The following is a 26,833-nucleotide window of genomic DNA, read 5'->3' as shown; positions in this document are numbered from 1 at the left end:
TTCTTAAGTGTGTGTTTGCCATTTGTATTTCTTCCTCTGTGAACTTCCTGTTCAGCTCTTTGCCCCATTTTGTGAGTGGGGTGTTTGACTTCTAACTGTTTAGATTTTCGAGTTCTTTTAGATTCTAGAGATTAGGCCTCCATCAGTTGGATAACCCGCAAATATTTTCTCCCATTATGTGGGTAATCTATTGGCTTTGATTACTGTATGCTTGTAAAGAAACTCTTCAGCTTCATGTGATCCCATTGGTTGAGTGACTGTTTAAGATTGTGAGCTACTGGGGTTTTGTTCCGGAAGTCTTTTTCCATTCATATATCATGGAAAGTACTTTCTAAATTTTCTTCCAGTAGTATTCAAGCTTCTGGTCTTATATTGAGGTCTTTTATCCATTTGGATTTGAGTGTAGTGCATGGTGAAATGTGTGGATCGAGTTTCAGTTTCCTGCATGTGGTTATCCAGTTTGTCCAGCACCATTTGTTGAAGATACTATTTTTTTTTCCCAGCCTATATTGTTCGGGCCTTTGTTGAATATCAAGTAGCTATAGTTGCTTGACCCAAAGTCTGGGTCCTCAAGTCTATTCCCTTGGTCTATACTCCTGTTGTTATGCCAGTACCATGCTGTTTTTATTACTTTGGCTTTGTAATATAGCTTTAGATCATGTATGGTGATGCCTCCGGAGGTATTTATTTTGCTGAGGATATGCTTGGGTATCTGAGGCCTTCTGCCTTTCCATATGAAATTTGAGATCATTTTTTCTATCTCTGTGAAGAACACTGTAGGAATTTTAACTGGAATTGCATTAAATCTGTATGTTGCCTTTGGTAGGATTGTCATCTTCACATTGTTAATTCTACCTATCCAGGAGCATGGGAGGTCTTTCCATCGTTTCAAGTCCTCCTCAATTTCTTTTTTGAGTGTTTTTATGTTTTCATTGTATAGATCTTTCACTTCCTTGGTTAACATTATTCCAAGGTATTTTATTTTTTTGTTGCTATTGAAAATGGGACTATGTCCCTTATTTCTTTCTCTGTATCTTTGGCATTTGCATATAGAAAGGCTACGGATTTTTGTGCATTGATTTTGTATCCTGCTACTTTGCAATAAGAGTTAATCACCTCCAGGAGTTTTGGGATGGAATCTCTTGGGTCTCTTACATATACAATCATGTCATCAGCGAATAGAGCTAACTTAACTTCTTCCTTTCCAAATTGTATCCCTTTTATTTCCTTCTCCTGTCTTATTGCTTGAGCTAGGACTTCCAGTACTATATTGAAAAGCAGAGGTGAGAGAGGACAACCCTGTATTGTTCCTGATATTAATGGGAATTCCTCCAGTCTCTCTCCACTAAGTATTATTTGGGCCTTTGGAGCTTTGTATATTGCCTTTATTATGTTAAGATATTAACCAACCATGGCAATTCTCTCCAGTGTTTTGATCTTGAATGATGTTGTATCTTTTCAAATGTCTTTTCTGCATCTATCAAAATGATCATGTGGTTTTTATGTTTAACCTTGTTTATGTGGTGTATTACACTGACAGATTTCCATATATTGAACCACCCCTGTGTTCCTGGGATGAATCCCACTTGGTCAATGTGGATAATGCTTTTGATGTGTTGTTGGATTTGGTTTGCAAGGATTTTGTTCAGGATCTTTGCATCTAAGTTCATCAGGGAAATAGGCTGGTAGTTTTCTTTTCTTGTGGCATCTCTGCCTGGTTTTGGTATTAGGGTGATACTAGCTTCATAAAAGGAGTTGGGTAACTTTCCCTGTTCTCCAATTGTGTGGCACAGTTTGAAGAAGATTGATTTGAGTTCTTCCATGAAAGTTTGATAGAATTCAGCTGAGAAGCCATCTGGTCCTGGACTCTTTTGGTGGGGGAGGTTTTTTATTACTTTTTCAATCTCCATGAGTGTGATGGGTTCATTGAGGTGATTAATCTGCTCTGAGTTTAGGTTTGATAGATGGTATGTGTCCAGGAATTTATCCATCTCCCCCCACATTATCCAGTTTTGTGGAGTAGAGGTTTTTGAAATAAGTCCTGATGATTCTCCCCATTTCCCTTATGTCTGTTGTGATCTCTCATTGTGATCTCTCATTTATCAATTTGAATTTTGTTAATTTGAATTCTCTCTCTCTCTTTTTTTTTTTGCTTGATCAAATTGGTCAGGGGTTTGTCAATCTTGTTTATTTTTAAAACCAGCTCTTTGTTTTGGCAATTGTCTTAATTGTTTCCTTGGTTTCCAATTCATTCATTTCTGCTCTGATTTTAATTATTTCTTTCCTTCTGGAGCTCTTTGGTTTGGATTCTTCTTGTTTTTCCAGTGCCTTCAAGTGGATGGTTAGGTTATTGTTTTGTGATCTTTCTGTATTTTTTATGAAGTCATTGAGTGCTATGAATTTTCCCCTGAGGACCACCTTCATTGTGCCCCATAAGTTTTGGTCTGATGTCTTCTCATTGTTTCAATTCCAGAAACTATGTAATTTCACTTTTTATTTCATCCATATCAATTTATTGTTTAAAAGTGTGCTGTTCAGTTTCCACGTGCCATTGTGATTCTTGGTGGGTCTTTTGTTGTTGATTTCTAGCATTACAGCATTGTGATCTGATATCATGCAGGGAATTATGTCAATCTTCCTAAATATGTGAAGGCAGTCTTTGTGACCCAGTTTATGGTCTATTTTAGAGAATGTTCCATGGGCTGCTGAGAAGAATGTGTAGTCTGTGTATTTGGGTTGGAAAGTTCTGTACATGTTCGTTAGGTCTAAGTGATCTATGGTTTTGTTGAGCTCTCTTACTTCCCTGTTGAGTTTCTGTTTGGCTGATCTATCTATTACTGATAATGGTGTATTGAAGTCCCCAGCTATGATGGTGTTGGTGCTTATTTCTGTTTTATTGTCAAGTAGGTTTTGTTTTATGAACTGTGGTGCCCCTGTGTTTGGTGCATACAGAAATGCATACGGATTTATGATTGTAATATCCTCTTGTTGGATCATTCCCTTGATAAGTAGGATGTGGCCTTCTTTGTCTTTTTTATTATTTTTGGTTTGATGTCTACTTTATCTGATATTAATATAGCTATGCCTGCTTGTTTCTTATTCCCATTTCCTTGCAATATTGTTTTCTACCCTTTCTCTCTGAGGAGGTGTCTGTCTTTAGTGGTTAGGTGGGTTTCTTGAAGGCAACAGATTGAGGGGTCTAATTTTTTGATCTATCCTGTTAGCTTGTATCTCTTGATGGGTGAATTAAGGCCATTAATATTTAGGGTAATGACTGTGAGATTTGATTTGATCCCTGCCATATTGTGATGGTAGATATGTGTTGGTGTTTTCATGGACTTTGAAGTTTTTTGTGCCTACACTGAGTTTGGATATTGTGATCTGCATTTTGTAGGCATTTGAGTTTATTTGTTTCTTCTCTGTGGATAATTTCCTGAAATACTCTCTGTAGGTTTCGTTTTGTGTTCATATAATTGTAAAGCTGAGTTTTGTCATGGAAAGTTTTTCTTTCACCATCTATTTGAGGGGTACTTTTTCTGGGTAGAGTAGTTTGGGTTGTAAACCATAGGTTCTTAGACTTTGCAGTGTTTTTTTCCAGGCCCTTCTAGCTCTCAGGGTTTCTATTGAGAAGTCTGAATAATTCTGATGGGATTACCTTTGAAAGTGGTATGCTGTTTTTCCCTAGCTTCTTTTAGGACTTTCTCTTTCGTGTCAGTGTTTAGAGTCTTAATGACAATATGTCTTGGAGAGTTTCTCCTTTGGTCCAGTCTGTTTGGAGTTCTGTTGGCTTCTTGTATCTTGTTTCTACTTCCTAAAAGGCAGACCAAATGGCTGAACCTTCACCAGGCCCTTACAGGGAGCACCTGAACCACAAGACACTGGAGAGGGTAGGATCAAGTCTAACGTTAATCTTCTACATCTTCCCTCCCTCCCTCTCCCTCTCTCTTCTGTCTAATTCTTGTATATTAGTTATCTTTTTCCTCATTTTTTAGTGGGTACTGATCTGTATCTAACAGTACCAGCATGGGGATATCATCCACAATGAGCTTTTTATCAGAGAGACCTAGAAGGTTTCCTAAAAGACAGACAGATTTATATCAGAGTACTTGATGACCCACCAAAGGTTAGTGGTAAGACCCTACTTTTGAAGACACCATATACAGTTGCCACTTAAAATGGAATGGCATGGCTGGAAGCTGGAAGAGAGTCAGTCCCCAGACTGTCAGCACGTCTAGTGCCAGAAGGTGCTACATGGGCGACTGGTAGAAAAAGACCAATATCTGTCCAAGCAACTCATGGTCTAACCTACTTAGCAGCAAATAATCTGTTGTTATGCCCACAGAAGTGCAACAGTGGCACACAGCCATGGTGGGGAACGAACTGCTCTTGATTTGGCTAACTGATCCCCTCAGTGGTATGGTACCCATAGCTGGAGCTGGGAAACAAGTCAGAACCATATCCAAACATAAGCCCACTCTCCATTATCAAGCTACCATCAATTATGGGCTACAAGAGGGCCTACACCTATTAAATTCTCTATAAAAAAGTAAGGGTTATCTTATTTGTCCTGGTGCTAACTTACTCTCCATTAGAGAATCTGCTTCTCTTTTACAGATAGATGTAGATCCTAAGGCAAGAGCCACCCTCTCATACTTCAAAAGGTCCCCAGCTGAAACTAAGAAAAAATGGTGAAACAAGCAAGGTTTTCCTGATGAACTGGATACCAGCACAAGGGGGAAGGAGACCAATACAGAGAAAAATCAACTCCTACCAAATCAGAGAGCCAGAGCCTCAGAGTTCCCCAACACCTCATCACTGAAGCAGACCAAAAATGAACCCAACATGGCTCAGGGAAATTTTGCGGAAGAGGGGGTGGAAAGAATGTCAGAGCCACATGTTGGGTCATGATATGAAGAGACATTTATCATACCAATAACTGTGGGTAACTCCACAATGCATGACCTATATACCTCAACAAGGAGGGGCCAGTGGGGAGGGTGAGGCTTATGCATAAGCCTAATAATGGTATCAAACTGACTGTATTTGCTAGATACAAAACTAATTAATAAAAAAAATTAAAAAGAAGAGATTTTGAAAATGCCAAGAGAAAATAAAACCTATACAATAGATTCTAAATAAAATCAATAGCTGACATCAACATGGAGACCAAAAGGCAGTGGGATAATAAATTCCAAGAACTGATAGAAAAAGACTACTGGCCACATGGAGGGAAATGTAAGACATCATATTAAGTAAAATATGCCAGATACAGAAAGACAAAGACAACATAATGTGAACCATATATAAAATTTTAAAAAGTTGAACACATGAAATTTGAGAGAATAGTAGTTACTCAATTTTGGAGAGTTAGAGAGAACATTAGAATGGTGACAAGGCAGATTAATATATACTATGGTACTGTTAGGCTGGAAAATTTCTTGTGTTCTCTACACATTGAGGTAGCTATAGGTAATGATACTGTACTGCATACTTCAGAAAGGGAAAGGATTCTGACTGTTTTTACCAGAAAACAGTGATTAATGTTTGGGTAGACAGACATACATACCACAGTTTGAATATTACATAATACATGCATGGATCAAAGCATCATATTGTGATCCATGAGTATGGGTTGTATTTGTTTGATTGAAGGAGTTTTGCTTGTTTATCCATTCTTTGTTTAAAGTTATGTTTATTTATTTGCGAGGAGAGGGGAGAGACATGAATGAATATGTGAATATGGACATGCTAGGGTCTCTTGCCACTGCAATTGGACTTCATATTCATGTGCCACTTTGTGCATCTGGATTTATGTGGGAACTAGAGAATTATAGCTAGAACATCAGGCTTTGCAAGCAAGTGCCTTTATCTGCTGAGCCATCCTTCCAGCCCCTATCCATTCTTTTTTATCCAATATAATATAACAGCTCTAGGAGACAAGTAATTATAAAATCTCATTGATAGGCATATAATAGGAAAGGACAAAATTCACATGACAATAATAAACCAAGGAAGGAAATAACAGTTCTTAAGCTTTTGATGTTGAGATTAAACTGCTGCAAACCACTCCTAGACTGTTATTGTTGAATCATAAATGTTGTGCCTTTAAGAAGACAAATGCTATTCCTACATAGACAAGAAGCCAACTAAGAAAGATGGCTTAATGGTAAAGGTGCTTACCTGTGAAGACTAAGGACCCATATTTAACTCCCTAAATACCATGTAAATCAGATGCATAAGGTGACACATGAGCAAGGTTACACATGCGAAGAAGGTGGCACACGTGTCTGGAGTTCAATTACAGTGGCTGGAGACCCTGGTGTGCCAATTATCTGCTCTGCTCCCTTTCTCTCATAAAAAAAACAAAGGGAAATGATGTTTCCATAAATAGCAGTGAATTATTCAGTTCTTCTACTATTAGAAGAACAGAACTGATAGAATGAGTATATACTAGGAAGGTGATGGATTGGATTGGATTGGTTTACATAATAAGGGTTGGGTATCCCAACAATGGCTGTCTGTACTTGGGAGGGTCTGAGAGCTTGAGAATCCAGTAGTTGCTCAGTCCACCAGGTTGAATGATTCAACAGTCTCAATCTGGCAACTAAGGCCTGGAGGAATTCTGAAGAGCCACTAATCTTCAACCTAAAGTGGAAGCTGGGTTCCAGTGTTACTAGCCACAGGTTAGATGGACTTACTAGCAAGGAACAAGGCAAAAGTACAACTCTCAGCAAAACTTTGCTATGTGTAGTTTGCCTTTTGAAGGGTTGTACAGTCTGAGAAGGGTTTTCCTACTCTGCTAATCCTTCCTGGAAATGCCATTAGAGACCTGCTCAATGTAATGCTTCTTACTTGTATTAGTCAATGTTCATCAGAGAAACAGTACCAACAGGATGCCTGCAGATATTTGAGAAGAGATCTGAAGGAAATTGTCACCCATGATGATGGAGACCTAGAAGACCCTTGATAAACTATCTAAATGATAAAGAACCAGGTACATGGAGGTAGAACTCAGTCAGAATTAGAAGCCTAAAAAACAAGGTAGCAGAGAATGTAATTTTGAGACCAAGACAAGAAGCCTAAGAAGTGGCAAGGATAGGGCTTGGCAGAGTGGTGTAAGTCCCAGGGTCCAAAATCCTGAGCATAAAAAGCTCCAGTATCTGAGTATAGGAGTAAATAGATGAAAACAGTGAATTCACCCTTAACTCACCATTTAAAAAAATTCTATATGGGAAAATATTCTTCTGCACTGGTTAAGGGAAACATTAATTTAATCAACATATCACAGTATCAATGTTTTCCATGAATACCCTCAGAGACACACACAGAAATAATGCTCTGCCTGTCATGTAGGTTTCCCTTCGCCCAGTTAACATAGAAAAATGAGCATTGTATATTTAATCCTCCTAGCTTAAGAATAGGCCAGATAGGATCTTTTACTTTTAAAAAAAATCTATTTATTTATTTATTTAGGAGGGTGAGTGAGTGAGTGTATAGTCTCATCAGAACCTTCAGCCACTACAAACAAACTCCAGATACATGTGCCACCATGTGCATCTGTCTCCACATGGTCACTGAGAAATCAAACCAGGAACTTCAGGCCTTACAAGCAAGTGCCTTCAAACACTAAGCCATTTCCCCAGGCCCAGATAGGGCCTTTAAATGGAAACACTGTGGACAAAAGTATTCCTCCACAAATGAGACCTTATATAATAATTTTAAATCCTTGCAGACCCTATTTTAAGTTACCTTAAGCCCTATGAACTTTTTAAAAAGGGGTTGGCACATAGGGTCCAACTTCATATATCCAATATCAGTAACATTTTATTGTCACTTTTCTTTTCCTCCATCACAATTTAAAAAAGTTTGTGCATAATGCAATGATTAAAAATCACTATCAATGGACATAGCAAGGTGCAATTTATCACAGTGATCACATAAAGCATATTGCACAGGTGCAAAGAGGAGATTTTTAAAATGCTTTACTCTCTCTATAAAATAAATATGTAATATTCATTTTAAAAGGGGAATGGAAAGATGGCTGAGTAGTTGAAGCATTTCCTACAAACCCTAAGGACCCAGGTTCAATTCTACAGTACCCATTTAAAGCCACATACACAAGTTGGCACATGCATCTGGAGTTCATTTGTAGTGGTTAGAGGCCCTACTGTACCCATTCTCTCTCTCAAATAAATAAATAAATAAATGAAATATTTATAAAAATATTTTTTTTAATTTTATTTATTTATTTGAGAGCGACAGACACAGAGAGAAAGACAGATAGAGGGAGAGAGAGAGAGAATGGGCGCACCAGGGCTTACAACCTCTGCAAACGAACTCCAGACGCGTGCGCCCCCTTGTGCATCTGGCTAACGTGGGACCTGGGGAACTGAGCCTCGAACCGGGGTCCTTAGGCTTCACAGGCAAGTGCTTAACCGCTAAGCCATCTCTCCAGCCCTATAAAAATATTTTAAAAACACCTTGGTAATAACCAATTTAATCCTTGAAGTAACTGCCAAAGCACAACCAATCTTGAAAAGGGAGGGGAAAAATATTTGAGATACATGGGAAACAAACAGAAAAATGGTAGAACAAAGTCTTTCCATTTCAATATTATTTCAAAACAAAGATGGAAAGCCAATTCAACTAAAAGACTGAAATACGTAAAGGGGATTAAAGCAAAAAAAATGATAGTAACTAAATATAAATTTACCAAGAGCTTTGTTTTAGATCCAAAGTTACTTAGAGTCCAGAGCTGTGGAGATAGCATAGTCAGTCAAATGCTAGCCTCAACAGCATAAGGACCTAAGTTTGATTGCTAATACCAATGTAAAGTGTCTGGTGTGGTGTCTTGTGCCTGTAATCCCAGGGAATGGGAAACAGAGACAGGAGGAGAATACCTTGAGGTCAATACCCATGGTATCTAGCCTAATTTGTGAACTTGGAGTCAATGTATGACCCTCTCTCAAAAAGAGGTGAATGATGTCTGGAGGGATAGCTTAGAAGTTAATACACTTGCCTGCAAAGCCAAAGGACCCAGCTTTGATTCCCCAGGCCTCACATAAGCCAGTTGCACAAGGTGGCATGAGTGTGGAGTTCATTTGCAGTGGTTGGAGGCCCTTGCACCCATTCTCTATCTCTAAAAATAAATAAAAAATTGAAAAATTGAAAAATTGGAAAAAGAGGTGAATGGCCTCACTGAATAATGATACTTAATATTGTCCTCTGGCTTCCACATATATACACACATACACAAAATAGCATACAGATGTCCATTTCTACATATACAAATACACATATGTATTTATGCACACCATACATGCACGCTCACATATAAAGAAAGTCAGATTCAAGGTAGAAGGATGTAAAACTATATTTCACACAAATAATATGAAAAATAATTCTTGGTTATGAAGGAGAGATTCAGAAGAAAGCTAACTTATTTTAAGCAGTGTTGGTTAGGGACAGGAGCCCAAAGAGTAAACCAGAAGATGTCGCCTGGCCTTGGCAGGAATGAAACTTGTGTCTAATCCAGTTTCATCCACAATGGTTATAGCACACCCTGCTACTTCCACAGTCTAGTACACCACCTAGGTGGGCTAGCCTTTGGGGATCAGCCCCTTAAATCTGTGAGTCTGATTAACCAATCCATTTTAATTAACTGTAAACCCATGTCCATGCTGATCTCTGCTCTCTCTGCTCTATCATCTCCATCTGGATACTTATAAGTCTGGCTTTCCTCTATCCAGCCTGTAGAGAGCAGAGGAATTCTTCTTGGCCTAGGTAGTGTTTTGTTTGCCTCCTATCTGCTTTGGGGTACCTTCTCACTTTGATTACATGTATTATATATCTTCTATCTCTGAACCTACTATGTATTATATCTGCTAAACTGTAGATCTATCACATGGGTATTTCCTCTAAACTCTGGAGCTGCTACCTGTATAATTTCTCTAAACTTAGGGTAGCCATGGATGTCACTCTCTTTACTACCCATATCTCATCTCAGTTTCCTGGTCTCTTACTTGGTTCTTTCCTTCTTCTATTCTACCTTAAGCCATTGCTGCCTTTGCCTCTTAACGTTCATCCATGTGGAATCGCAGGGCAGATGCTGTGCATTCCACATGAATGCATATTTCTTCTAAATTTCTCTACATGAGCATCTAGATCCTGTCTTCTACATACTTTTGATTCTGCTCTAGCCTTTTCTTAGATCCCAATTTCCCTTAAATGAACCTCATGAATTTTGATTTCTCCCTAAATAAACTCAATAATTCACAACTTATCCTTCATGAGTCTGATTTTACCAATTCTTTGGTAAAATAGGATAAGGACCCCAAATTAAGATTCATAAGTTTGGGAGGCCCCTCTTGAAGTACAAAATCCTGCATTAGTAGGAGCTGGGAAGATGGCTCACTTGGCAATGCACTTACCATGCAAACATGCAAACCTGGAATTTGGATCTCTAGCACTGATATTAAAGTCAGGTATGTTGGTATATATATGCCTGCAGACCAAGTGGTGGGGAGGATTCCTTGGACTAGTTTTCACCTATTGTAGCTGGATTAATGAGTTTCAGATTCAGTGAGAGATATTGTCTCAAAACAACAACAACAACAAAAAAAAAACAAAATAAGTTGAAAAGCAATTGAGGAAGACACCCAAAGTCAATTTCTTCCCTCTGTACATACATGTCAAAAAGTACACAAATGTGTAGATATGAACACATGCACATACGTTCACCCAATATACACACACTGAAAATAATTCTTGAATGATTATACTGATACATGAAATAAAATTGATGTTGACAAAAACTTAAATGAGACTTTATTTGTTGAGAAAAATGTCAGTGCACAGAATTATTGGGTTCAAAAGTGTCCTCAAATTATGCTCATGTATTAAGTGCTTCTTCCAGAACATAAGCTGTGATCAAAGCTGGGGCTTTAGGATACATGATTAGGTCATTAGAACTCTTCCTTCATCAATGGACCAAGTCATTGATATAATCAAAATATAACAGACCATTGGGAGGGGGTGAAATTGCAGAAAGTGGAGAGCAGTTGGGGGAAATAGATCAATGGGGCATACCCTGGAAAAATAAACATTGTACCTTACCTTATACTTTTCCCCAATGTGCTTCCTGAATTCCATGACTTGAAAAAAACTTTTCCACACACTCCCACTGCCATGACATTATGCCTTAGCTCAGGTCTGAAGAAATGGATCTATCTACCATAGTCTAAATCCTCTGAAACTATGCATCAAAATAAATAATTTCTCCTTTGTAGTGTTTTAAACTTCAGATATTTTTCATGATGACTAAAGGCTAACTAACATAATATACAGAAGATATAACTGGCCAAATGTCCCAAATGTGTTTCTGTGTATCCTGTATCATTATTTGTAATAGAATAAAGTTCAAATGGTATCATTTGAGACAGGTTAAATTATCTTCACTTCCTAAAATTGAATTTACCATAATTAAACATGTGATACATCTCTGTTTAAAAGTGTAGAAAGGGGCTGGAGAAATGGCTTAGTGGTTAAGATGCTTGCCTGCAAAGCCAAAGAAACTTACTTTGATTTTCCAAGCCCTGTGTAAGCCAGATGCACAAGGTAGCACATGCATCTGGAGTTTGTTTTGTAGTGGCTGGAAGCCCTGGCATACTCATTCTCTCTCTCTCTCTCTCTTTCTCTCTCTCTCTCTCTATCTCTCCTGACTTTTTTCTCTCTCAAATAAATAAATTAAAACAAAATATTGAAAAGTGTAGAAACATTTCCATGGAAAATTGTGGAATGAAAAGTTCAAAATAGGACTGGAGAGATGGCTTAGTGGTTAAGGCATTTGCCTTCAAAGCCTAAGGACTCATGTCCAACTCTCCAGATCCCACATAAGCCAGACGCATAAAGTGACACACATGCAAGGTTGCACATGTGCACAAGATGGTGCATGCATCTGGAGTTTGATTGCAGTGGTTGGAGGCCCTGATGTGCCAATGAACTCTCTCTCATAAAAAAGTACAAATATAGGGGAATGGAAGATGGATCAGCAGTTAAATGATGTTGCTTACAAAGCCTGCTGGCTTGGTTTCTACTCCCAATCTTCTCACATAAGCTGGATGCAAAAAGTGGCATCAATGGTGCTGTTTTGCAGTGGCAAGTGGTCCTGGTGCACCCATACACCCACATACACACAACCACACACACACATTTAAATAAAGTTTTACAATGCAATACAGTATGATCATGTGTGTATCTGCTCAGCACACATCAGCATATCAAAAAGCCTAGCTGAGCCGGGCGTGGTGGCGCATGACTTTAATCCCAGCACTCGGGAGGCAAAGGTAGGAGGATCGCCATGAGTTCGAGGCCACCCTGAGACTACATAGTGAATTCCAGGTCAGCCTGGGCTAGAGTGAGACCCTACCTCAAAAAAAAAAAAAAAAAAGCCTAGCTGTCCCGCCAGGGGTGGTGGCACATGTCTTTAGTCCCTGTACTTGGGAGGCAGAGGTAGGAGGATTGCCGTGAGTTCAAGGCCACCCTGAGACTCCATAGTGAATTCCAGGTCAGCTTGGGCTAGAGTGAGACCCTACCTCGAAACAAACAAACAAACAAACAAAAAAAAAAGCTAGCCATCTGAATGATAAGACACGAAAAAGAAATAAAAGAGACACAAATTGGAAAGAAATAAAACTAGCCTTATTTTCAGATGTTATGATTCTGTATGTTAAAAGACCTTAAAGACTTCATCAAAACACTCTTAGACCTAACACTTTCAGCAGAGTGGCAGAATATAAAATCAACACACAAAAATCAATAGTCTTCATATCTGTCAATGACAAGCATATTAAAAATGCTAAGCAAAATATTGAATATAGGGTTGGAGAGATGGCTTAGAGGTTAAGCTCTTGCCTGTGAAGCCTAAGGACCCCGGTTCGAGGTTCGATTCCCCAGGACCCACGTTAGCCAGATGCACAAGGGGGTGCACGCATCTGGAGTTCGTTTGCAGTGGCTGGAAGCCCTGGAGTGCCCATTTTCTCTCTCTCTCTCTCTCTCTCTCTCTCCTCCTCCTCTCTGTCACTCTCAAATAAATAAATAAAAATAAACAAAAAATTTAAAAAAATTGAATATAAACATAGCATAGACAGAATTTAGGTTACATTCAGTTTAATTTTTATGCTTTTCTATATTTGAAATTCAAGCATGTGTCCAAAAATTATGATTATAAAAGTGTTTTCATTTTAATTAAATTATGAATATGCTTAAATATTTATTACAGTTTACCTAGTAATACAATTGTATGAATATATCTTAAAAAATATAGCTGTAGTCATGGTTCTACATGAAATAATGATAACTGGTGTCAATTTTGAAAATTAGAAAATACTATATATAGGTAACAATGGGCTATAATACAAGTTATGCTATATTCAAGTAAATAATATACAGCTATAAAATATAGTATCATACAAAACAGTATGTACTGTATGAAATAGAAAGACATGCTACAATGCTGAATTACATTTTTTTTTTAAATTTTATTTATTTATTTATTTGAGAGTGACAGACACAGAGAGAAAGACAGATAGAGGGAGAGAGAGAATGGACGCGCCAGGGCTTCCAGCCTCTGCAAACGAACTCCAGACGCGTGCGCCCCCTTGTGCATCTGGCTAACGTGGGACCTGGAGAACCGAGCCTCGAACCGGGATCCTTAGGCTTCACAGGCAAGCGCTTAACCGCTAAGCCATCTCTCCAGCCCCTGAATTACATTTTTGTGGAATAGATTTATGCTGCTGATATTTATTTATAAATCTGTATAATTATTACATATGGCAATATTATAGGATAGACAGAATAATGGAGTTACAAATATAAGTATACATAGAACTAATACAGCCCCGCCAACAATGTGACACATAAACTGGCAGATTTAAAGGGAAGCTACCCTACGTTAAATAATAGGAGATAGACAAGCATACAACACCAGACAAGGGAACCATTGCAGATGACATCTGACAATTAGTCATATAGCCTCATAGCCCGAAGGCATTAAAACCTTCAAACCATGCAGACAGAGTTACAGGGGAGACTTATTTGAGAGCAATAGGCCAGCAGAGGCTATGGGAAACAGGGGGATGGTAAAGACCTTAGTTCTCACAGAGTGATATGATTACCTCATTTGAATAACTTATTGGGCTGGGAGAAGGCTGAAAGTTGGTAAGTAGAGGAACAGGCAAAGTCAAGCTCATCAGCTGATTACTGGAAGGAGACGGATGAGGAGAGATTCCCATAGGGTTAGTAACACAGACAGACATGGTAGAATAAACCAGGCCCTTTGAAGTTTATTAATCTCAAAGTTATTGAGTGAGCAACTGCAAATTTCAGTGTTGATATGCACATGGAAAGCCTACCTAAGTCTGCCTATATATAGTAAATGCAATCTCTGTCCAAATACATTATTTTATTTTGTAAAATAAAAAAGCAGATTCTAAAATTCATTCTAAATTCATGAAAGGGTCAATAATAGTTAATTTATAAAAAAGAAATTGGACTCATATTTCCAGTATCAAACACTCTACAAGGCTACAGTAATAAAATCATTGTAATACTGACATAATGATAGACATATACAATCTTGGAATAGAAGTAGTGGAGTGTTAAGAAATAAACCCCTATATGTATAGTTATTTAAATTTTAGGAACAATACTTTTATCACTGCATGGGGGAAAATCACATCCACAACATTATAAGGAAATAAGGCATCCACATGTGAAATATAAAACTGTCCCTTTCCAGTCATGGTGGTGCACACTAATCCCAGCACTCAGAAGGCAGAGATAGTAAGATCACTGGGATCTTGATGCCAGACGGGGACTGCAAAATCAGTTCCACGTCAGCCTGGTCTAGAGTGAGAGACCCTGCCTTGGGAAAAAAAAAGTAAAATTGCACTTCCAATATCACATTGTATTCAAAAATAACCCAAAATTCACTGAATACTTAAATTCAGGAGTCAAAACAATGTTATTTTTAACATGTGGCTCTAAGGGTTATGTCCACGGCCTTCCAGATGCTAAGCAAGCACTCCATTAGTGAGATATATTTCCAGGCCAATCTATAGAATTATTAGAAAAAATGCAATAGTGTCATCATATAAAGCCAGAGTCTGGATAGACTAAACAAGAGGAATTCATTTTCTCACAGTTGTGGCTAGAAGTCCAAGATCATGGTGTGAGCATATTTGATTTCTTCTGAGAGATGCCAGCATGCTTGCCTGCCAGGTTTTTGAGACTTCACATGATTTTCCTTTTATGCTTACACATCCCTGATATCCCTGTGTGTGTCCAATTTTCCTGTTCTCGCAAGGATGCCAACTAGATTGGATTATACCCTACTATATAACATAATTTTACTTTAATTATGACATTAAAAGCCTCCTCCCTAGTGTCTCACTTGTGCCACAACAAGTGGAAAATAGCAGCAAGAGTGAACCATGCTCTGGCAATAGGGATGTGGCTGTAACACTATAAAGCCCACCCATCCATCAAGGCTCCACCTTTCAAATGCCACCAGTTGTGGACCTAGCATTTAGAACCCATGAGTTTATGGGGGACATCTGAGTCAAACACCACAAAGTATATCCCTTAAAATGGTAAATATTGTGTTCCATGAATTTTACCAGAAAAAAAATGTTGATAATGAAGATGATAGTGATACTAATAATAGTAAATCATGATAATTAGCTCTGTACCTCTACAACTAGGTTGTGAATTGAAATTAAAAAAAAAAGTTAAAGTTGATGAGTTTGGAAAACTGGGTGAGTGCAATCCATGCTGGAGACTGAATCACTTTGACAGCTAGGGATTACTTACATTGTATAGAGTAGCCCCTTTTGTCTTAGAGGGGTAATCAAACACAAAATTACATCTCACAATAAGCTATTTCCAGAGATCACAATACCCACTGCCCTTAAGTATGTCATTGTGAACATTGGTGCTCTAGCACAATTAATGATGATTCGAAATTTAATCTTTTGACACTATAAATTGATTTGACACAACAGGACCCAAACAGCCATCTTCACTTCAAGTACTTAATACATCCTAATATAAAATCTAAAATAGATTTCTGGGATTAAAATCCATTATTTGAGTTCTATGTAGGTAGCAGGCAATTACCCCTACCACTTCATTCATTATTTAAGAGTCCATATGAGTCTGTTCCTAAACATATACTGCACATTGTAGACAGCTCCACATTTCTGGGACCAACTTCCAAACCAGACACATTTTATGGGTCGACAGGATTTATTTCAGGCTTGCAAATCCGGGGGAAGTTCTATAATTGGCAGAAGAAGCTGCTTATTTCCATGTATGCAAACAGAGAAACAACTATAGCAAGCAAAACACCAACACCAGAAGACAGTACCACAAGCAAGCAAGGCCAGAGCTCCAACTGCTCTCTATACCGTTTGGCTGAAATCAGGTACATCCCCAGTGACACACCCATCTCCAGCAGGCTGCTGGAGAGTTAACAAGAAATTTAACCTTAATAAAAAAATTATTGAGGCTATGGGGATCTAACAATCACATTCAAACTATCACACTACCTGAAAATGAATTTCTACTGCCAGAGACCTCAAATCCTATCTCACCCATTAAGATTCCCATACTCAATATTATTGAAATGAGTCTCTCCATCCAAACAGTAACTGATAAACAATTTTCCGTTAAATTGTTGACAAATATGTTGTTAAGTGCAACACAGTCTTAGCTGAAGTATGCCATCACATCCACGCAGATTTAATACAACTTTATGTGCATAAAGTATTCAGTACTTCAGGGCTGGAGGGATGGCTTAGTGGTTAAGGTGTTTGCCTGCAAAGCCAAAGTACCCAGGTTTGATTCCCCAGGACCCACATTAGCCAGATGCACAAGGGGGCGCACATATCTGGAGTTTGTTTGCAGTGGCTGGAGGCCCTCATGCACCCATTCTTTTCCTCCCTCTTTCTCTGTCAAATATATAAATAAATAAATAATTTAAACAACAAAAAATAAAAGAATTCAGTACTTCAAAACCATAGTGTCCTTCATAATAACTATAGGAAAGGTCCTACGAGCATTCATATTTGTACAGAGTCACAAGTATCACATTATGTGTACTATATCCTCAGAAGTATATCCTGCAGAAGAGTAATATTTAGAGTCTAAAACATGGCTAGGCATGGTGGCACATTCCTTTAATCCCAGCACTCAGGAGGCCGATGTAAGAGGATTGCTGTGAGTTCAAGGCCAGCTTGAGACTACATAGCAAATTCCAGATCAGCTTTGGCTAGAGTTAGACCCTACCTCAAAAAAAAAAAAAAAATCTGTAGAATCTAAAAAATGCTGAAGAAATTAAACATCAAAAGCCACACATTATCTAATAAATAAATAGCCCTTGCAGCTGCTTTGTCATTGCTGGTAGAAAATACCTAGCCAAAAGCAGCTTGTGGGAGGAAAGGGTTTATTTGGGCTTACAGACTTTAAGTGAAGCTCCATGATGGCAGGGTGAAACATGACATGAGCAGAGACTGGACATGACTTCTTTGCTGAAGTCAGGTGTACCACAGCAGCAGGAAAGTGTGCCAAACACTAGCAAGGGGAAGCTGACTATAACATCGTGCCCACTACAACGCACCTCCTCCAGCAAAGTTGCAATTGCAAAATTACCGGGGACCTAGCATTCAGACCACATGAGTTTATGGGCAGTAGATAGCTTCAGGTTGCTGGGATGAATTTATAAATCAGATAGTTTGTAGGCGTGAAATTTATTTGAAGCTTACAGATGTAGGGGAAGTTCCATAATGGCGGAATAAGCTGGATCCCTTTCACAGGCCCACAAAAAGAGAAAAACAACCACCACCAGCACAAGCAAGCGCACTCCATGCACCCAGGCAGAGCTTAAGCACTCTGCATATCATAGGCTAGAATTCAGATCTGCCTTAGGGCTGGACCCCAGGACCCACCCTCAATGACACCTCCTCAAGCCAGAAGGCTGGAAAGCCAAGAAGCTTTAATAAAACTGAATTTATTGGAGGATATTTATTCCAATTGCCAAAGTGGAGGATACCTACTTCAAACCACCATATTGCATTCCTGGCACCCACAAACTTACAATAAAGTAAAATGCAATGTACTCAGCCCAACTTTTTAAAAGTCATCATAGGGCTGGAGAGATGGGTTAGTGATTAAGGCACTAGCTTATAGCCTATAAAGCCTAAGAACCCAGGCTCAATTCTCCAGGACCCATGTAAGCCAGACGCACAAGGTGGCACATGCATCTGCTGTTCGTTTCCAGTGGCTAGAGGCCTTGGCACACCCAATTCTCTCACTTTCCCTCTCACTGTCGCAAATAAAAATAAAATAATTTTTTTAAGTCACCATAATTTTTGTCAATTCCAATGTTGTTCAAAATTCCCATAGTCCATATTTTAGCAGTTAGCCTGTAAAACAGAACAAAACAAATCATAATGGCACAGAATAAACTTTCACATGAAAAAAAAATAGCACATGCCATAGCAAATGTAATAAAAAACCTCCCAAAAAAGAAGAGTCCAGGACCAGATGGATTCCTAGCCAAATTTTATCAAACCTTCATGGAAGAACTCAAACCAATCTTCCTAAAACTGTGCCACACAATTGAAGAACAGGGAAAACTACCCAACTCCTTCTATGAAGCTAGTATCACCCTAATCCCAAAACCAGGCAGAGATGCCACAAGAAAAGAAAACTATCGGCCTATTTCCCTAATGAACATAGATGCAAAGATCCTCAACAAAATTCTCGCAAACCGAATCCAACAACACATCAAAAGCATTATCCACCTTGACCAAGTGGGATTTATCCCAGGAACACAAGGGTGGTTCAACATACGAAAATCTGTCAATGTAATACACCACATAAACAAGCTTAAACATAAAAATCACATGATCATTTCGATAGATGCAGAAAAGGCCTTCGACAAGATACAACATCACTTCATGATCAAAACATTGGAGAGAATCGGCATGGCCGATTCACATCTTAATATAATAAAGGCAATATACAAAGCTCCAAAGGCCCAAATAATACTTAATGGAGAGAGACTGGAGGAATTCCCATTGAGATCAGGAACAAGACAGGGATGTCCTCTCTCACCTCTGCTTTTCAATATAGTTCTGGAAGTCCTAGCCCAAGCAATAAGGCAGGAGAAGGAAATAAATGGGATACAATTTGGAAAGGAAGAAGTTAAGTTAGCGCTATTCGCCTATGACATGATTGTATATGTAAGAGACCCGAGAGACTCCCTCCCAAAACTCCTGAAGGTGATTAACTCCTATAGCAAAGTAGCAGGATACAAAATCAATGCACAAAAATCGGAAGCATTTCTGTATGCAAATGACAAAGACACAGAAAAAGAAATAAAGGACATAGTCCCATTTTCAATAGCAACAAAAAAAATAAAATACCTTGGAATAACGTTAACCAAGGAAGTAAAAGATCTATACAACGAAAATATAAAAACTCTCAAAAAAGAAATTGAGGAGGACTTGAAACGATGGAAAGACCTCCCATGCTCCTTGATAGGCAGAATTAACATTGTGAAGATGACAATCTTACCAAAGGCAATATATAGATTTAACGCAATTCCAATTAAAATCCCTACAGTGTTCTTCACAGGCAAAGAAAGATTGAACCAATACAAGTTTTAAAATAAATGGGGCAAACATCAAGTTCTATAGCTCCAAGGCTGATATTTCTTTAAAATTTTTTTTGTTTATTTTTATTTATTTATTTATTTGAGAGCAACAGACAGAGAGAGAGAGAGGCAGAGAACGAGAGAGAGAGAGAGAGAGAAAGAATGGGTGCACCAGGGCTTCCAGCCACTGCAAATGAACTCCAGACGTGTGTGCCCCCTTGTGCATCTGGCTAACGTGGGTCCTGGGGAATCAAGCCTTGAACTGGGGTCCTTAGGCTTCACAGGCAAGTGCTTAACCGCTAAGCCATCTCCCTAGCCCAAGGCTGATATTTCTAACCAGTGTCTGGAATTCCAATTCCATCCCTCCATCTAGGCTACTCACAGTCCAGAAAACTTTCATCTGGTGCACAAATCACTCCTTGGCAGCCATCCCATAGTCCTGACATTTTCATACACAGGACCTTCAACAAGCCTGCTTCACCTTGCCCATGGCCACTTCCAAAGAACAAAATCACGTTCCCCAGCCAATGAATGACCCTTTCTTTCCAGAATATTTTATACACTATAGTACCAGGTGAGCTATCAAATTGTTAATCCGGGGGAGAACAAAGCCAACTTTGAAGAGGCGGATACTCCTTAAACATTTAGGCTCCCTACTTTCAAAAGTGTCAGCATTATTTCTGCTGTTCCAAATTCAGAGCAGCTTGCCCATTCTCAATAGTTGTAATTTCTCAAGCAATTGCATCTTAACTGAGCTGTTGTCTTTAGCCTGAGGCTTTCATTTCATTTCATTTTTTTTTTTACCATATCTATCTGCTCACATCAATCCATTTCTACACAATGTAACCCTGCAGAAGTTTTCAGGACACATGCAAGCCTCTCACACAAACACCTTCTAGACCAGTCACTTTCTTCCCCTCATAAGGCAAATCTCAGAGTTCAGAGTTCTTATTGCATTCAGATCTTTCAATGCTGACCAGAATGGTCCAGGAAACTCTGCCTTCAGCACTTCAAGGTGTGTCTTAAATCAGGGCATCAAATACTTCCAATACTTCAGCAACTCAATTCTAAAAGGTTAAAACGAAAAACTACAGTCAGGTATCTAGAAGCTATGATCCCACTCCAGTAGTACCAATTTACTGTTGTAGTTACCTTATCATTGCTAGTACAAAGCACCCAACCAAAATCAGTTTGTGTGAGGAAAGGGTTTATTTTAGCATACAGACTTCAGGGAAAGCTCCATGATGGCAGGGAAAAATGTGGCATGAGCAGAGGCTGGACATCATCTCCTGGCCAATGTAAGGTGGACAACAGCAGCAGAAAAGCATGTCAAATACTGGCAAGGGAAGGCTGGATATAGCAAGCATAAGCCTGCCCCTAAACAACACACCTCCTCCAGCAAAACTGTAATTACCAAATTTCCACCAGCTGGGACCTAGCATTCAGAACACAAGAGTTTATGGGGGACATGTAATTCAAACCATGACAATAGTCAATGGACTAAATAAACAGGTATCAAAAGATAAAAACTAGGCTGAGTAAGGGGGCTTACACTTTTAAACCAAGCATTTAGATGGCCAAAGTAGGAGGATCACCATGAGTTCTGGGCCAATCTGAGACTAAATAGTGAATTGCAGGTTAGCTGGGGCTAAACCCTACCTCAAAAAAATCTAAAAAAAAAAAAAAGATGAAAAACCAATTGCCAATTAATATATGAAAACAACCATGGCTGGAACGATGTCTCAGTGGTTAAGGCTTTTGCTTCCAACCCCTGATAAACCTGGGTTATATTCCCCAGTACTCATGTAAAGCCAGATGCACAAAGTAGCACATGTGTGTAGAATTTATTAGTAGTGTCAAGAGGCCCTTCTGTGACCATTTTCTCTCTACCCCTCCCTCTCTCTCTTTGTAAATACATAAATAAATAAATATTCAACACATTTTCCATTAGGGAAATCCCAGTCAAAACTACACCTCAGGCCAATCAGAATTCCTAAGGTATGTAAAGGAAACAAACTATTGCTGGTAAGAGGAGTGAAGGGGTTTTTAACCTACTTGTGGCAATGTAAATTAATGAAGTCACTATGGAAATCAGTATTGAGACTCCTAAAAACACTAATAATACAACTTTTTTCTTCTTTATGGCTAACGCGTGCGTGTGCGCGCGCGCACACACACACACACACACACACACACACACACACACACACAAGTTTATTTTTCCATCTATTGATACCTTTCTTTGTCTCATGGGAAGTTTGGGGGCTGTCGGAAATGTACTTTTTTCACATTAAGCAACTGTATGTCTCTAGTGCATCAAGCCATCTTTTGTGCAGGTACAGAAGAAAGAATGCAGGTCCCCTGGCCCCAAAGACTCAAGACAAGCAGAAGTCTCAGAGGACTTTGACCAGGAAAAGTGAGGCATGTGAATGGTCCTTCATCTCCCAGCCAATGATATTAGAGGCTATTGGGGAGGGGGTGACCATTCTGTAGCCCTTCCGGTCCCGCCATCATGGCAAAACATCCAGGAGTTTCACACTTTGTGAGGTAGCCACGTGAAGGAACGCAGGGTGGCTTCCACCCTCTCTGCGCAGTCTCAGACTGTGATTACCCTGGAGACCAGCCCCTCTCGTGCTTCCCCCCACCTCTCTTCCCGGCAGTCCCTGCGCGGCAACAGTAGGAGAAGGCCGCCGTTTGCTCTGTTGCTGCTGAACGAACGGCGTTTCCGACCTCCCATCTTGTCTAGCACCTACGAACCAGAGCTAGGGACAAGCCCAAATGGAATCCCTAATGCCATCAGAATGGCTGGCTTTTTTCGTGATTGTCATAGCTTTATTGGCATTCCAGAAGATCTTATGGGCCATTTTTCAAAGGGATGAGGAGCTGGAGGCGATTCGGGTTGCCTTAGCACTCAGGCCTAAGCTTTCCCACTTAGTGCTGGACGAGTGTGAGCGTGCTGGGTATGAAGAAGAGGAGGATGGTGTTCATGACAACTACTATTATAAAGATAAGGAGAATGAGGAAGATTATGAGCAGATAGAATCACCTTGGTATGTGGAGAAAGAAGACGTTAACAAGGATGCCAGAGACGCCAACATCTGTGAGTTATCTATCCCTGATCTTTCAGTCCTTTTCTAGATTCTGGGTGGATTTGCTCTACACATTGTTTGATCTGGTTCAGGTCTAACACATATGCCTGTGGGGCTTCACTGAGGAGTCTGGGTGCTGGGAACGGGGTGGGAGTAGTGGCGGAGGGGAGAGGGTGGGAAGGAGGGCTGAGGAGGACAGACGTTGGCTTTGTTATAGAAGGAACCCTAAGTAAGTTGGCAGAGTACCTGCAGACAGGGTAGAATCCCTGAAAGCAGATATGAGGCAAGGAGCGTGAGGCTTCTGGGGATGGCTGGGATCTAGAACGCTTGCTTGCAGCTCCTGGTGAGGGGAGGGGAGGCTCAAGGCATCAAATTCCTCAGCCTTGCCACATCTTGGCATATCTAGCTTATATACAGGACGTGCTTGCCCGTCCTAATTAAGCAGTGGTCCAGAGTTACATGCAAAATTCAGAGGCATTTCAATTCAGACCCAATAGGTTGTAGATTCTGCCTTTCATCAACCTCTGTTTGATAAAAAATCTAAGATCTACAGTGAAGCCCATGAAAGGTGAATGTCAGTCAATAACATGTTCAGAGACATAAAAAACGAAGAAAGAAAAACCAACATATTTTGTGAAAAGTGTTTTTTCTCTCATATTTCTATTCGCTAGGCATTTCTGAGACTAGAATTCTGAGTGAAGAAACAATGTACAAACTGGATTATTTCTTTCCTGACCTTCAGGTCATGAAGACTCTGTCATAAGTTAGTGAAGGATCAGATGCAGTTCAGTGTATATATTCTAATGAAAAATTTGAACCAATTGCAGATGAGCTGGGTGGAGGAGAGCCCGACAGTGGAGGACCAGAATGGCCTTGAAAGAAGTGAACTCTGCAGAGAGCTGCCTCCCTGAGGAAAGCAGGTATTAACTAACCATTCTTACACTTGCTATTGATAGGTTTTGTCTTTATTTATTTAATTATATATGCCTGAGGCTTTTATATACAGTGTCTTTCTCCCTGGCTTGGAGTTTTCCAAGAAGGCTAGATTGGCTGGCCAGTGAACTCCAAGGAACTTCCTGTGCCTGTCTTCCCAAGTGCTGGGATTACAAGCACTTGCCACCACACCCACCTTTTTTTGAGGCAGGGTCTTACTCTAGCCCAGGCTGACCTAGAACACACTATATTTCCCATGCTGGCCTTCCAAGGTGATCTTCCTACCTCAGCCACTTGGGTGCTAAGATTAAAGGCATGAGCTACTCTGTCCAGCTGCCAGGTTTAACAAAAATATTTATTTGATAGAGAGAGAGAGAGAGCGCAAAAGAGCACCCAGGCTCTCCTGTCTGTCTGCAAATGAACTACAGACACATATATCACTTTGTGCATTGAATGAGTACTGGGGAATTGAACCCTAGCCTGCAGGAAATGTCTTTAACTACTGAGTTATCTCTTCAGCCTCCCTCCCAAGTGGTGAGATTAAAGGCATGTACCACCGCACCCTGCAAATTTTAGTTTAATAAGGTTTCTATTAATAATATATTTTATGTTAGATAATTAGAAGTCAGTGTATTCTTGGACTTCATTCCCAGCTGCAAATTTTTCATGCTATAACTGTATAGATTATTATAAATGAAATTTTATTGGACCTGGTACTAGAGATCAATGGAGAAAAGTCACCAAGAAAATCTCTGCTTTTGATACTTAGTATTAAAAATGCGATCTCTTATAATAATGACTTTGGAAAAGCTTTTCAGTCATGTTTAAAGGGTATTGACAAAGTAGTGAAAAATGAGGTTTTCAAGTGAGACCATACTTCAGTTTTGATTTTTATATTTCATGCAACTTTGAAACAACCCTATTGTGAGTTTTGTTTATTACTGAGTTGAAAATTGAGTTGTATTTCCTGTATTCACCTTTGCCTCATTTTATAGATATGAAAACTTATAGGCTAGGAATTTTAAGGGAATATATAGTTAGTGATGAGAGCACAGGTAGAAAGCTGTACTCAGGGTGTTCTTAGAAGAGAAAATTAAAAATAGGCCTTTAAATAGAGGGAAGAATGACAATAAATCATATGGGATTTAGATGACTGAAACCATTGAACTCTTGAGCACTTTGGTAGATAAGGGTATGTGTAACAAGATTGAAGTGATTTCGTTTCTTCTTACTAAGACAGTAATTGTTTATAATATTCACAAGTTTCAGAAAGTCAATACTGTCTTTTAATGGCATACAAATGTCAGTTGTCTCTCATTTCTTTTTACAGTTGAAAAGCCTGTAAGAAAGAAGTTAATGGATGAAGCAAACAAGTGTTTTTTTGTTACCAGTTTTCAGGAGTATAGAAGCAGTTCTAAAGTTCTTCAAAATATGTCATTATCATTCACTTTACAAGACATGTGACTGCATTTGCTCTTGTTAAAAATAAAATTTTGTTTGAAATGCATAAGTTGTAGAATTTTTGTGTGATTAAAACTAACTCGAACTTTTATTTTTTTGCCATCTTTTGTTATTTTGTATTATCTTACTACCACTAAAGTACATTTCTTCATTTTGGCCATCCAGAATTGAAGATATAACCCATAAGGCATTTCATTATATGAAACTAATAAATGTCCTGGCTTGCCAATAATACTAATGTGTTGGCGGGTGCACCAGCAGTGGCAACAGCTGGAAATTTGCTAGTATTACAAATTCTCAGGCCCCACTACAGACCCATCAAAACAGAGATCTAGTAGCTCTTCCAATCAGGTTTTCTTAAGTCTTCCAGGCACTTCTGAACCCAAACTTATTCAGATCACTGGTATAGAGCAATGGGATGGTGCACTGAACCTTGCCTATTATAAGACCAGGCATTATTCACTGACTTGGAATGTACTATATTTGTGTTCTGAATGTCTGGAAAAGACCCAGGTGATGAAGGTCTGGTCCTTGGTTTGTACCACTATTTTTTGGTGGTAGAAACTTTAGGAGATGGGGACTTTAGGGGGAAGATGTTAGGGTTTGGGGGATCATGCAGTCAGCTTTGCATGGCTGGTAGAAAACACCCACCCAAGAGTAGCTTGTGGGAGGAAAAGGTTTATTTGGGCTTACAGACTCAAAGGGAAGCTCTATGATGGCAGGGGACAACGATGGCATGAGCAGAGGATGGAAATCACCTCCTGGCCCACATAAGATGGACAGCAGCAGTAGGAGACTGTGCCAAACACTGGCAAGGGGAAGCTGGTTATAATACCCGTAAGCCCACCTCTAACAATACATTGCCTCAAGGAGGCTCCAATCCCCAAATTTCCACCAGCTGGGGACCTGATGTTCAGAAAACATAAGCTTACAGGGGACACTTGAATCAAACCACCACAGTCTGCCTCTGACCCCCACAAGCTGATAACCCACCATACATGACTTAAAATGCAATGCATTCAGTCCAGCTTTAAAAGTCCCCATATTTTTTTTTTCTAATCAGTCTCAATGTTGATCAAATATCCCCATATTCCAAGATCATCTTTTGGTGGTTTTGTTTTTATTTATGTATTTGAGAAAGAGAGAATGGGTGTACCAGGGTTTCCTCCCACTCAAATGGCCCACTTTGTGTATCTGACTTTACATAGTTATTGAGGAATTAAACCCAGATCCTCAGGCTTTACAAGTAAGTGATGCAGGGTTTTAGGGTTTAAGGGGGGAGTTTCCCAAACTTATGAACCCAAAAATTGGGTTTTGTACTACTTTTAACAAAAAAATGATAAAGACCGACTCAAGAGGCTAAATTGTGAATTATTAAGTTTATTTAGGGAGAAATCACAAATTGGGTTCATTAAAGGGAGATTAGGACCTAGGAAGGAAACCCAGAGCAGAGTCATAAACAGGAAGTAAGAAACACACTGTCACGTGTGAATACTGCACAGTTTATAAGGTCCATTTTAAAGAAAGGTTTTGTGGGGGAAAAACTGAAAAAGAGCTGCAAGCATATGGAGGGGAGTTAAACTGAGGTTTTCAAGCCTCACATGCAAGCACATGAAAAATAGAACTTAGTTGT

General features: G+C 39.3%; 1 protein-coding gene across 1 annotated transcript in view; it reads right to left on the bottom strand.

The window, feature by feature from the left end:
• Positions 1-22,454, bottom strand: part of Radx (RPA1 related single stranded DNA binding protein, X-linked) — a 207,631-nt gene extending 185,177 nt beyond the window's left edge. Inside the window, 1 exon segment of the mRNA XM_045139920.1 lies at positions 22,329-22,454. Within this exon segment, the coding sequence (XP_044995855.1) occupies positions 22,329-22,454 (126 nt within the window).
• Positions 22,455-26,833: the final 4,379 nt, after the last annotated feature.

The sequence above is a fragment of the Jaculus jaculus genome, chromosome X, assembly GCF_020740685.1.
Source record: "Jaculus jaculus isolate mJacJac1 chromosome X, mJacJac1.mat.Y.cur, whole genome shotgun sequence".
Taxonomy (NCBI): Eukaryota; Metazoa; Chordata; class Mammalia; order Rodentia; family Dipodidae; genus Jaculus; species Jaculus jaculus.
This window is presented reverse-complemented; position numbering and strand designations above follow the sequence as displayed.